At 42.0% G+C, this 13,342-nt stretch overlaps 1 protein-coding gene across 1 annotated transcript in view; it reads left to right on the top strand.

Annotated features, from left to right (window-relative positions):
- The window catches only part of CTPS2 (CTP synthase 2), a 102,979-nt gene that overhangs the window by 77,914 nt on the left and 11,723 nt on the right, over positions 1-13,342 (top strand). The window contains exons 15-17 of the mRNA XM_012656639.1: positions 2,892-2,947; positions 6,773-6,869; positions 12,203-12,347. Of these exons, the coding sequence (XP_012512093.1) occupies positions 2,892-2,947; positions 6,773-6,869; positions 12,203-12,347 (298 nt within the window). The remainder of the gene's footprint in view (positions 1-2,891; positions 2,948-6,772; positions 6,870-12,202; positions 12,348-13,342) is intronic.

The raw sequence follows: 13,342 nt of genomic DNA, 5'->3' as shown, positions 1-13,342 counted from the left end.
TTAAAGGAAATTTTAGTTTTTCCTTTTTCATGTATATATCAATGGATTAATTTTGTAAATTCGTTCTTGATAGAGTTGTAAGTAATTGAGAAAGATTTTTGAATGCCCCAAAGAAAATTTCCAAAGTTCTGAAAACATGTTTCATTATATACCATATCCATTATGTATATATCTCATTCATTCGTTCAGCACATCTTTGAGTACCTGCTTGTGTGCTGGGCACTGTTCTCAAGAATTGAGGCGACAGGTCCCTGTGTTTGTTACTTTGTAGAGCTTATGTTCTAGCTCCATTCTTTATATTTGGATTTCTTTGCCTGGAGGTAACAATAGCAATCACTTACGTGGTTTACTTACTATTCTAAGTGCTTCACACGTTTTGATTTATTTAATCCTCGCAACAACCCTATGAAGTAGGGACCGTCATAATCTCCAATTTACAGATGAGGAAACTGAGGTAGAGGGGTGAAGTAATTTTCCCAAGGTGTGCATCCATTAAATGGTGTCATGGAATTTGAAGCCAGGCAGTCTGGCTCCAGAGTCACTATACTCCCCTCCTGCTTCCTGTCACCTCTGAGATACTTTAGCAAACACAAAGTCTACCTTAAGCTAGGCCGCCATCAGAAACCACGCTGTTTCAAAAGTTCCCACAATGCCCTGCGAGTCCCTGTGACTCAAAGATAGATAATTCCTTATATCCTAGTTGGGAGATTTCTGCCATTTTCCTCACCATCTCTGGTAATGTTGGCAGCCTCTATTGTTGGATTTGCTAAGTCATCTGTCGTAATGAAGGATGCAGAAAAGAAATTTTAGACTGTAGGAGAAAAAGATCTATGTCAAAGTTGGAGGTCATAGGAAACTTAGAATCCTTTCAAAGTTAGGTCCAAATCTTTCAACTTCTTTTTTCTATAACTTCCTGATGCTTCCATGTTTTCCAATTGTATATTATTGGGCTTTACTTCATTTTTCTTTTAAATTTTATGGACCAATAGTTTTAGTACAAAGGCTATCCTGAACCACTCCCCTCTAAGTGGTATGTTGGAGTTCTCTCAATGGAGCTCCCTGCCCCCACTGTTCCTCATCTTTCTAAAACACATACTTTAAATATTCACTATCAGCCAGGCATAAGCCTGTAATCCTAGCACTTTGGGAGGCAGAGGTGGGAGGTTGACTTGAGGCCAGGAGTTCAAGACCAGCCTGGGCAACATAGCGAGACCTCGTCTCTACAAAAAATAAAAAACATTAGCTGGGCATGGTGGCACATCCCTGTGGTCCCAGCCACTCTGGAGTATGAGGCAGAAAGATTGCTTCAGCCCAGGAGTTTGAGCCTGCAGTGAGCTACGATTGTGTCACTGCACAGCCTGGGTGAAAAAGTGGAACACTATTTCAACAACAACAACAAAAAAATTAAAAAAAACCCCAAAACCGCTATCATTCATATCATCACCAGAGAGCTCAGTCTATGTGGACAGAATTGAAAATAGAAGTTCAATTGTGGTCATTGATCCTACAGAGTCATGTGAGAATACAACCAATACGCTTTTCCTTGATCCAAATCAAAAGCTCAAACGAGACAGAAGGCATTTATTTGGTCTTTCTTGGTTGAAACATCCTGTTCCAGCCTCATGATGTCTTTGAGAGTCTGATAATCCCCTGCCTGTTGAACTGAGCCTGGCTCGCTCCTGATTCTGTTGGAGTTTGAGGATGACTTTCAGCATGAATATCTCCTCGTCCCTTGGCTGTGTGCCTGGGGTCTGTGTTTGGAGGGCCGGGGCTATGGGAATAGCCTCTGGTCCCCTCAAACTGCTCCAGGGCTGGAACTCACTTGGTCATTGGGCCACCCTGCTTCTCCACGTGCTCCAATGAGGCGTTCTTGGGAGGTGTTTGGTGATGGATCCAACTCTGTTTCACCTGACGCTGCAGTCATTGAGCCCATCTCCAAATAGGTCCCACCCAGGGCGCTGCCCTGAGCCGCAGTGCCTCAGCTGTGTGAGCGTGTTTAAGCAGTGCCACAGATGGTTCCCAGCTGCACATTCCCGGTGAAGAACTATTGGTGTAGATGTGCTGCCGTTTAATCCACCAATCTTCTATTCTCGATGCTCAGCTTGTTTGCTATTAAATAATGCAGCAGTGCACATGATTATGGTTAAGGCTTTGTCCTCATGTCTGTTTTCTGGGACAAATTCTTAGAAGTCAAATCGTAGTGTCAATGGATAGGCACTTTTTTTTTTTTTTTTTTTGAGACAAAGGTCTCACTATGTTATCCAGGCTGGTTTCGAACTCCTGGCCTCAAGTGATCCTCCAGCCTTAGCCTCTCAAGTAGCTGGGACTACAGGCACGTGCCACCATGTTCCACTAAGGATAGGTACATTTTAAAGGTGGGGCCATAGGTACGTTCGGAATGTGGCCAGTACTGTGCGAAAATACACGGGCTTCTGATGGAATGGAGAAAGCCTTGTGCTCAAGAATGGACTGTGCTGTTCAGCAAGGTTGGGCTCTGGGCAAGTCTCTGGCCTGCCCTCAGTTTTGTTTTCTTCTTTTGTAAAATGAACCTCATCGTGAATCTGCACGGAAGCAGTGATGTAGACATAAGCATCTCAGTCCCACAGGTGGGTGTATATAAGGAGGGCGGATCTACCAGATTCGTGGGGGACTTGGGTGACAGTGGGCTGCCCCTTCATGCAGTAGTGATGGCTCACTTGAGAATTGCTTCAGGGTTTCAAAGAAGCTATCACTATCCCCTACGAGAAGAAAATCTAGATCACTCCCCGGAGTCTAGTTCACTTTTAGGCCTCTGATAGACAGAGATCCAAGAGCTTCCTCCACACATATGCCGTGGATGTGCTTCCAAAGCTGATGACACCAGTATTAATCTCACGCTTGTGTCTTTACAGGGAAACTTTATGGTGATGTTCCTTTCATAGAAGAAAGACACAGACATCGATACGAGGTACAGCTTTCACGCTGAATTACTGCAGAATATGGGTGCTTCGTGGGAGGGACCCCAGTGGTTACAAGCAAGCCCTCTGAAAAAGGTGTCCAGCCAGGTGACATCCACAGGGTTCAGGGAAGGCGTGCCAAATTTCCTACAGTTTCCCACTTCCAGAGGAGAGGGGTGGGGCTGGGGGTGGGAAGACTGTTCTTTTAGTCTTTCCAAAGGCAAAATCTTTAAGTGCCTGAACATGGGAATATCAGGGTTCTATGCTACTCTAACTGCTGTCTCCTAGACCAAAATAAGGTCCCTGTCCCTTATCCTTAGTCTCTACCCTTTATTTTGCCAGATTTGGGAAAAAAGGGACTTGAATCTTCTGAGAAGGAGCCAAGTGCCTCTCGGGATAGGGATGTGTCCCTCTGTATCACATGGTTGATTCTTGGCTTGGGCACCTTTGGAAGTTTACATCGAGCTTGAGGCTTAGTGTCACATGACGAAGAGAAGTCAATTGTTGAGCTTGCCACATGAGAAGCATAGATTTCCAGAAATTTAGGTTGTCTGTACCAGGATTAATTAGTGTGTCAATTAGGATGCTTTTGGCTGCGATGAACAGAAATCCTTGCCCGTTGTCACTCAAACCAGGCTAAGCAATGAGGAATTTTATTATCTTAGGTAACAGGCAGTCCAGAGGCTGGGCAGCTCCAGGCATGGTGCAGCCAGGGCTCCTGTCGTCTCTGTGAGTCTCTTGGCCCTGCCCTTTTCTGTCTGCTTTGCCCGATTGCTGCTGGCAGCAGCTGGGGCAACATGCGTCTCTCCTAGACAGGGAAATCAACTTAGATTACCTGCTCACCCGTGAACTAGTAACCATTGCCAGGGCAATGCTGAATGTCAGTGGGCTTAAACCTGGGTCCTTGCAACATTCATCTGCCAAGAGGGACAGGGTATCATGTTTGGCTTAGACCAAGTAGGACCAAACTCTTATATAGGACACATGCCATCCCATGGGCCATGTGGGGATGGGGTGGATACCAGAATAAGCCCAAGCCTCTGTTTTGAAGGAGGACCTGTGGAAATCAATGCTGGGTAGGCTATGAACAATGTCACTATGATCAAAGAACATAGTTTGCTGAGTGTAGGCCATTTTTTTGAGACAGAGTCTCTTTCTGTTGCTCCGGCTAGAGTGCAGTCGCAATCCTGAACTCCTGGGCTCCAGCGATCCTCCTGCCTCAGCCTCCCGAGTAGCTGGGACTACAGGCGCATGCCACGATGCCCAGCTAATTTTTTCTATTTTTAGTAGAGATGGGGTCTCGCTCTTGCTCAGGCTGGTTTTGAACTCCTGACCTCAAGTGATCCTCCCACCTCTGCCTCCCAGAGGTGAGAGGATCCTCCCACCTCTAATCCTCCCTCATGCCAGGATTACAGGCATGAGCCACCGTGCCCAGCCCATATTTGGTTTTATTTCCATTGGGAACCAGCCCAACTGGTGGGCTTGAAAACTATTGAGCTGCTTTGCCTCAGTGGTGATGAGAAGGTGTACGAAGGTGTAAGGTGCATACACTATTGTGTATGCACACAATAGTGTGGCCATTCATTCATCCACACCTATTTTGTGTCTGGCATGCACTGTGGATGGAAGGGGAAAAGACAGACATGGTCTCCCTCTTGTTAGGGAGCTTATGTTCTAATTGGAGCGGACAAAAAATAAGGTAACATAATAATTTCAGGTTAAATCATGTATTGGATAAGGGACTTGTATCTAGAATATATAAAGACCATGGCAAAGGATCTGTATTGACATTTCTCCAAAGAGGATGTAGGAATGGCTAATAAGCATATGAAAAGATGCTCAACATCATTAGTCATCAGGGAAATGCAAATCAAAACCACAAAGACATACCACTTCACATCCACTACGATGGCTAAAATCAAAAGAGAGACAATAACAAGTGTTGGTGGGGATGTGGAGTAATTGGAATCTATATATTGCTGGTGGTAATGCAGTATGGTGCAGTGACTTTGGAATATCATCTGGAAGCTCTGTAAAAGTTAAACATTGAGTTAACATGACCCAGAAATTCCTCTCCTAGGTACATACCCAAGAGAAATGAAAATATACATCCACACAAAAACTTACACATGAATGATCATAGCAACATTATTCATAATAGCCAAAAAAAGTAGAAACAATTCAAATGTCCACCAACTGGTGAGCGGGTAAGTAAAATGTGGTCTATCCAAACAATGGAATATTATTTAGCCATAAAAAGAAATGAAGTAGTGATACATGCTACATAGATAAAGCTTGAAAACATTATGCTAAGTGAGAGAAGCCAGTCACAAAGATCACATATTGTGTGAATCCATTAATGTCAAATGGCCAGCTGAGCACAGTGCTATAGGCCTGCAGTCCTAGCCACTCAAGAGGCTTAGGCAGGAGAATCCCTTGAACCCAGGAATTCAAGGCTGTAAGGTGCTATGATGGCCTCTCTGAATAGGTACTGCACTCCAGCCTGAGCAACATAGCGAAATCCTGTCCCTAAAAAAAAATATGTATATATATATGTGTGTGTGTGTGTGTGTGTGTGTATACATACATGGCCAGAATAGGCAAATATATAGAGGCAGGATATACATAGTGGCTACCACTAATGGGGGTGATGGAAGGTTGAAGGATGATAGTTAAAGAGTACAGGGTTTGTTTTTGAGTTGATTATGGTGATGGATGCGCACCTCTCCACTGAATTGTACACTTTAAATGGGTGAATTGTATGGTATGTGAATTATAGCTCATTAAAACTGTTAAAAAAGGAAAAATAATTATAAATTCTGAGAACTGGCATAATGTTTAAAAAGTAGAATAAAAGCTATGGGGTTTAGATTACAAAGGACAGGTGAGACCCCACCTTTAAATTAATTTATTTTATCATTATTTATTATAATAATAAAATAATTTATTTATTATTTTGAGATAGGGGCTTGCTCTGTTGCCCAGGTGGGAGTGCAGTGGCACAATCATAGCTCAGTGTGCTCCCGAACTCCTGGGCTCCAGTGATCCTCCGCCTCAGCCTCCTGAGTAGCTGGGACTACAGGTGCATGCCACCATGCCCAGTTAATTTTTTTATTCTTTGTAGAGATGGGGTCTCACTATGTTGCCTATGCTATTTCCCAGTTCCTGGGCTCAAGCAGTCCTCCTGTCTCAGCCTCCCGAGTAGCTGGGATTAGAAGTACACACCACCGCCCACCGCTCCCAGTTTGATTTTAGATGGGAAAGCACTTTTAGTGAAGGAGAGGCTGAAAAGGAGGAAAGGGATAGTGATGAGATGAGGGCAGGAAGGGCCTATGAGCCAAGTCATCAAATTGTCATCTCAAACTGTTATTTTAGTAGAAAAATATCTCTGAGCTTTTCTGTAGCGCTTTTATGTAACTACATGCATAACAATTATTGGGGTTAGTCATAAGAGAAATAAGATAGTTTCAAACTCTCAGGCAAATTTGTGAACTGGGGAGAGATTGGTAAGTAGACATAACTCAACGGAAGAAGCAAATATGGGGACGGCCATAAATAGCTAGTTTCAAGGTTCTTAGAATAGCTGGGTCACAGTCTGACTTTTCGAATCTCATCTTTGGGTGATAGAAGGTGGGCCTCCCAAATTTAGGTGCCGCGACCAGACTTTATATCTCAGGTTCATCATGAGTTTAAAATTGGCTTTGGGCATTGAATATAGAAAACAGCTAGTAGTCAGAGGATCACTGAAGTGGAAAGCCCATCCAACTGATGATGAACCTCTTCATAAGCTGATATTGCACTGTGGCCCAAAGACACTTCATTTCTTGTTTTTCCAGGTGAATCCTAATCTGATCAACCAATTCGAGCAGAGCGACTTAAGTTTTGTAGGTCAGGATGTGGATGGGGAGAGGATGGAAATCATTGAACTGGCAAGTAAGTGGGCTCTTCGTTTTTGAAAAGCTTCGTGGTGAGCTAACATCTTTTTGTTGATCGCAGACTAATTGGTTCATGTTCTTTCTTTTTTGCTCTTCTTTGGAATAAGTATGCAACTACAGAGTTCATGAAAAAAGCAGATTGCTTATGATCCTAATCATTTGGGATCCTGTTAGTCTGAATCTACCCTAAAATGGTGTATTGTTCAGAGTCTTCCAGTTCTACAATCAGTATGCTTCCTTACTGCACCCCCTTGGGTTTTCTCTTATGCACTAGCCTCTAGGCTTGGTGCTCTGGGAAAGGCAGACAGCTCACTGTTGAGTGGCACTCTACTGGCCCTCCTTTGAGGAAGAATGGCCAAGTGCCCGCCTTGCTGCCGGTGACTGGTGTTGATGTCTGTTGTGTGAAGGACCTGGTCCCCTCCTCCCTTTCCCTATTGTTGATGCTCCATGGTCAAGCATGGGCCAGTCAGTTAGCTTCTGAACACTGATTGCTGCTCTCAGAGTTCTTTGTAAGACCAAACAGAACACGAGCAAAGGTGTTGGACTTCTAATGAGGATGAACACTAAAGAAGTTGGTTGTGGCCAGGCTGGGACACCCTTGGGAAGATAGGCACAAGCTAAACATTTATTGCATATGAGACAGAAGGCAGTTCTTCTCATTCAGCTGTGCAAGGACGTGGTAAGCCCATGGTCACAGCTGGTCTCGGCTCTTTGTCTTGTCATTCTAGCCTAGGGGTTGGTGAACGACTGCCTGTGCTCCAGATCCAGCCTCCCGACTGTTTTTGTATGGCTCATAAACTAAGAATGTTTTTTACATTTTTAAGTGGTTAAAAAAAATAATATTTGTGACATGTGAAAATTATATGAAATTCAGATATCAGTGTCCATAAATAAAGTCCTATTGGAACATAGCATAGGGGCAGAAAGGTGTTACCTGTTACCTTTTCCTTACCCATTATATGAGGGTCATGGCCGACACTCCTATAACAAAAGACAGGTCAACAAGAGCAAAGCATAACAGATTTATTTAATCAAAGTTTTATATGACACAGGAGTCTTCAGAAATGAAGACCCAGAGGCCCAGGGAAAACTGTCTATGTTTATGCTGTGTAGCGATGTGATTGGACAAAAAGCGTATGATCTAATGGTAATAGTCTGAGGGCGGAGACCCTGGCAGTTCTGATTCTTCTTGGCCTCTGTGTGCGGCACTCCTTGCCGCCCCCCGCTGCTGTGGGGCAGGACCCCTCTGGAACAAGGGTCTTATGACCTATTTTCAGGAAAGGTAGGGCAGAGAATTTCTTTATGGCCAGCTTTTGTGCAGAAAGGCGGGGGAGGTCAGAGTGACCTTCTTGCTTGTGAAGCCCTCCCATTCGCCTGTTCAAAGTACTTTGGGGTAGTGTTTCCTGAGCCCCGGCTACAGCCACACTCATTCATCTATGTATTGTCTCTGGCTGCTTTTTATGCTACCATGGCAGAGATGGTAGTTGGGAGACAGACCTTGTGGCCTGTAAAGCCTAAAATATTTACTACTGATCCCTTTACAGAAATGTTTGCCAACCCTTGACCTAGGCCCACACGTATACACTTCATTTAAATAACTTGAATTTGACATTTTCAGGTGCCTGCTTGACCTGTTTTTCTATCAGCATGTTCTCTCTCTCTCTCTTTTTTTATTTCAGCATATTACAGGGGTACAAATGTTTAGGTTACATATATTGCTTTTTCTCCACCCGAGTCAGAGCTTCAAGCATGTCCATCCCCCAGACGGTGCACACCATACCCATTAGGTGTGAATATACCCATCCCTTCTCCCCCTGACCTGCCCGACACCTGATGAATGTTACTACTGTATGTGCACATAAGTGGTGATCAGTTAATACCAATTTGACAGTGAGTACATGTGGTGCTTGTTTTTCCATTCTTGGGATACTTCACTTAGTAGAATGGACTCCAGCTCCATCCAGGATAATACTGTTCTCTTGGCACTTCTATCTCAAGTTATTTAAAACTAAATTTACGTGCCCTCCCAATTAGTTCTTCCTCTTGATTATTTCCGTTAAGGTACCATCAATCTCCTTGTCCAGGATTTTTCACGCTCACCACCATTGACATTTGGAGTGGGATAATTCTTCGTTGTGGGGCCATCCTGTGCACTGTAGGGTGTTTGGCAGCATCCTTGGCCTCCATTCACTGGAGGCCAGTATCACACTCCCTCACCCCCAAGTTGTTACAACCCAAAACATCTTCAGACACTGTCAGATGTCCCAGGGAGGCACATTTGCCCCTGGTTGAGAGCCATTCTCCTAGACCATCAGACTTGAGATTGTACATATTAGCTCTTCTTCCACTTTATACCCACAGCCTGTAATCAGTTGTCCAGTCCCTTAGATTTTGTCTCTGGAAGGAAAGACTGCATTTGTGCATTCCCATCCCTGCCACGCTAGTCCCCGCTCATGTCAGCTCCGACTCAGACTCGTCCCCAAGCTCCTCCCTGCTTCCAGGCCATTTCCTCTCCAAGACTTCCTAACAAAGACAGAACTCTGACTATTCAGCATGTGTGACACTAATATGTTGGATAACCACTCTCATTTATTGAATGCTAAGTGTGTATAGGATACTCCAGAAATGATAGCATGATATTCTAGAACCTACCTTTTCAACCTGTGTACTTTAGGCTCCAGATAAACTGGACTACTTGCTCTTCCTCTAATTTCCCTCTCCTTTCTCCGTATCAGCTCGTGCCACTCTTCTCTACTTCAAATGCCTTTTCTCTGTCTCTTTCCCTTTTTGTCTCTAGTCTATTCAAGTACTTCTAGAATCCTGAGCAGGGAGGAAAATCGAAGCCTGAAAAGGTTCCTTGAATGCCACAGCATTTTAGCTGTTTCCTAGAAGAAGGAAAGCAGTGGACATTTAGTGTGCACTTACTGTATGCTTGTCACTAGACCTCTTGCTAGGGACTCTGCATGCCTTATGTACCTAAGAAAGCAGGTGATGCTATTCCCACTTTACAGAGAAGGAGACTGGAGTGCACAGGGGTTTAGTGACATGTCTAGGGCCATTCAGCAAGGCCCTGGCAGGCCTGGAACAAACCCAGGTCATCCCTTTCTTCTGCCATCAACCCTGTGGGATTTTATTATTCCTCTTGTTTTTTTTTTTTAATTTCTTCTTCATAAATTCTTTGCCTATGTTCCTCTTGTTTTCACACTCCACCTAAGATGATTAATTCATGCCTAGAGTTTTGAATTAAAATAGTAAGGATGTATTTCCAGGAGTATTTGTGATGGAAATGCTCATCCTTTAGAATTAAAGTATGGATCACTGTTTGGTATCGAAACCTCTTAAATCTTTCTAGCATGTGAGAAGGCAGAGAATTTCTTAAGCAAATTACTATTTGTTTGCTTTGTTCAAGTACTTATTTTCTTTTAATTCTCTTGATTCTCATTATTGTCAGCAAATACTTAGAAGCTCCTTTCATCACAAGGATTTAGATCCCCATTGATGCTTTCAAATTTCACGTGGATTGGAAAGAAATGAGAGCTGCTATAAAACCTTGCAATTTTTAAAAGCTGACTACAAGGAAATTCATTTTATTAGGAAAAACTTCCCAGAAGATTTTGATCTTAGGTACCCCTGAGAAGCATATCTGTGAATCTCCACTGTTCCTGAAGGGTTCTAAGAGGAACAACAAAACTTGAGATTAGTATAATGTCGGAATTTGTTTTAAAGCAAGTAAGAGCATTAGTTTAAAGGTACTTTGTCTGACTGAAAGAACATCATCAAAATAAGAACTTTTTAGGCTCTCCTCACATTGGCATAGAAGACTTTTTTGGATAAAATGATTCAGAGCAATGATCCATTCATTTAAATATTCTGTCCCTGGCTATGACACGATCCATTGCTCAGCTTCTGTCTGTAGTGGTACAAAAACACAATTACTGTCTGCTTTCTTTCAAAGACATCCCTAGATGCTATGCTGTAAGATTTATTGCATCTTAAATTTAAAGCCACATTGCTTAATTTCTTTTCTAAGTGTGGATGATTTCTCTTCTTTTCTTGAGGGGATACAATCCTGGGAGAAAGAAGGTGGCATTCCCCTCACCACGCTTTCATACCTGAGTGTGCCTCTCATTCAAAAAGGCTTCTTTTTAGATGTGGAGGATTTTTACACTGGATTTTTCTGGGATCAGAGCTGTCCAGTAGAATTTGCTGCAATGATGGAACTGTTCTGCCCTGTTCAATATGGTAGCCACTAGCCACATGTGGCCATCGAGCACATGCCCAATTAATTTTAATGAGCTTAATAGCATGTGTGGCTAGTGGCTACCATTTTGTACAGCAATTATTATTATTATTATTATTATTTTGTAGAGATGAGATCTCACAATGTTGCTCAGGCTAGTCTTGAACTCCTGGTCACAAGCAATCCTCCTGCCTCTGCCTCCCAAAGCGCTAGGATTACAAGTGTGAGTTACCGTGCCCTGGCCAAGCAGAGCTTTAAATAATAATCTTGGGAGAGCAGATATTTCTGTTCAATCATCATTTCCTAATTACTGTAGTAGTAGTTTTGGGTCTTCAGTGGTAAGTGATGGGAATTTGTGATTTTGAATTCCATACTAGATTTTTAGATCATTTGATAAGCTCATTGAAAGCTTTAAAGTTAGATTTACTTCCCCCTATGAAACTTATTATATTTTATTATCTTTAGTTTGAGTCATCGCCAGGGACAGAATGTTCGAATGAATGGTTTGTTGCTCTGAATCACTTTATCCAAAAAATCCTCCGTTTCATGGTGCTATGATTCATATCCAACTTAAAGCTGTGACTTAGAAAAGCAGTTGTCCTTGTCTTAGCCCCAGGGGTAGCCCAGTGAGTCAGCACTGTGTTGGTTTATCCCAGGGGACCCTTCCCTTGGGAAAGGAGAAGACCTTGTAGGAAACGGCTGGAAGCCATCTAAAAGAAAGAATGACCCAGGGTTAGCCTAAAGGCCCAGGGATACCATGGAAATAGAGCCAATGGAAGTCTACAAAGTACCTTCAAAAAGCAGACAGATTTTGGGAAAGCAGAATTCGTGCCATTCAAAAATTTTTGCTTGGCTTTGCTCACTCTAACACCTTCCACAGATGAACTTTCTGGATCTCTTTTTAAGTGAGATATGTTTTACAATTTGGAATTCCACTCAGAAATGGATCGTGAATGTAACTGACTATGATGATAACCAGTTAAATTGTCATCTTACCTTTTCATGAGTTTTCTTATTCAAAGATAAGAAGACCTTTATAGCAGTTCTCATATCTGTCTGTTTCAGTTGCATCACGGTTGTTCTTATTTCAGATCATCCCTATTTTGTTGGCGTCCAGTTTCATCCTGAGTTTTCTTCGAGGCCGTTGAAGCCTTCCCCTCCATACCTGGGGCTGTTACTCGCGGCAACTGGGAGCCTGAACACCTACCTGCAACAGGGGTGCAGACTCTCTTCCAGGTAACCAGTTTACTGCTCCCAGCAATGACCCAAGATGCACAGTTATTACCATCTTTGGTTTCTCACAAAATTTCATAGAGCTATAAATTTTTTTTAAAAGTGAAAAATCCATTTTTTTCTTCTTAAACACATTTTTTTCCTCTTAATGAAAATAATTTAATCATGCCTACAGCAGTAATGGGTCAGCTTTCCAAATCATGCTGACATTGGGTATTATTTTAGAAATTTTTGTCATTTTGGTAAGTAGAAAATGAGATTTTCTTTTGTTGGTTCTTCGATAAATATATATGAATATTTTATATGTTTATTGGCTCTTTGTTTTATGAATAGCTTGTTCACAGCTCATGCCTTTTTGTTTTCATTTTGTTATTGTATTCTTTTTCTTACTGATTGGTAAGTTCTTTCTATATAAAGGACATTAATCCTTTGTTAGGTTGCAAATAATTTTCCAAATGATTTTGCTTTTCTTCTAAGTTGTTAGTGGTAGTTTTAATCTCCCTAAAGAGTTTTAGATAATGACTTTATATAGTCTTTATTTATGTTTTTTTAAAAATTTATGTAGTCAGATCTTTTATGAATTCTGCCCTTAGTATCATGCCTAAAATCTTTCCCTATGGAAAGATTATAAAAATAATAACCCTGGTGTTTTCCTTTAACACATTTATGGTTTCTGTTTTATAGTTTAAATCGATAAAGTATATGGACTTTATTTTCAGCAAAATGTGTGAGGTAGGGATCTGATACCCCCCCAACACCCCACATCCCCTGTGAAATTTCTAGAAAAACGAGTAATTTGCATTTGTTTCAGGAATTTCTATTTTATTCCATTGATGATTTTATCTCTTATACCAGAACCTTTACCCATCTTTTCATTATCATAGCATTATTGTAAATCAAGACCTAATCTACCCTACTCCCATTATTATTAACATTTTTAATGTATTTTGCTATTTTTCCAGGCAAACTGTGTAACAATTTTTAAAATCAGATTTGAA

Source organism: Propithecus coquereli, unplaced genomic scaffold, assembly GCF_000956105.1.
Source record: "Propithecus coquereli isolate 6110/MARCELLA unplaced genomic scaffold, Pcoq_1.0 Scaffold513, whole genome shotgun sequence".
NCBI lineage: Eukaryota > Metazoa > Chordata > Mammalia > Primates > Indriidae > Propithecus > Propithecus coquereli.
The sequence above is the reverse complement of the archived record's forward strand: the minus strand, read 5'-3'. Positions and strand labels throughout refer to the sequence as shown.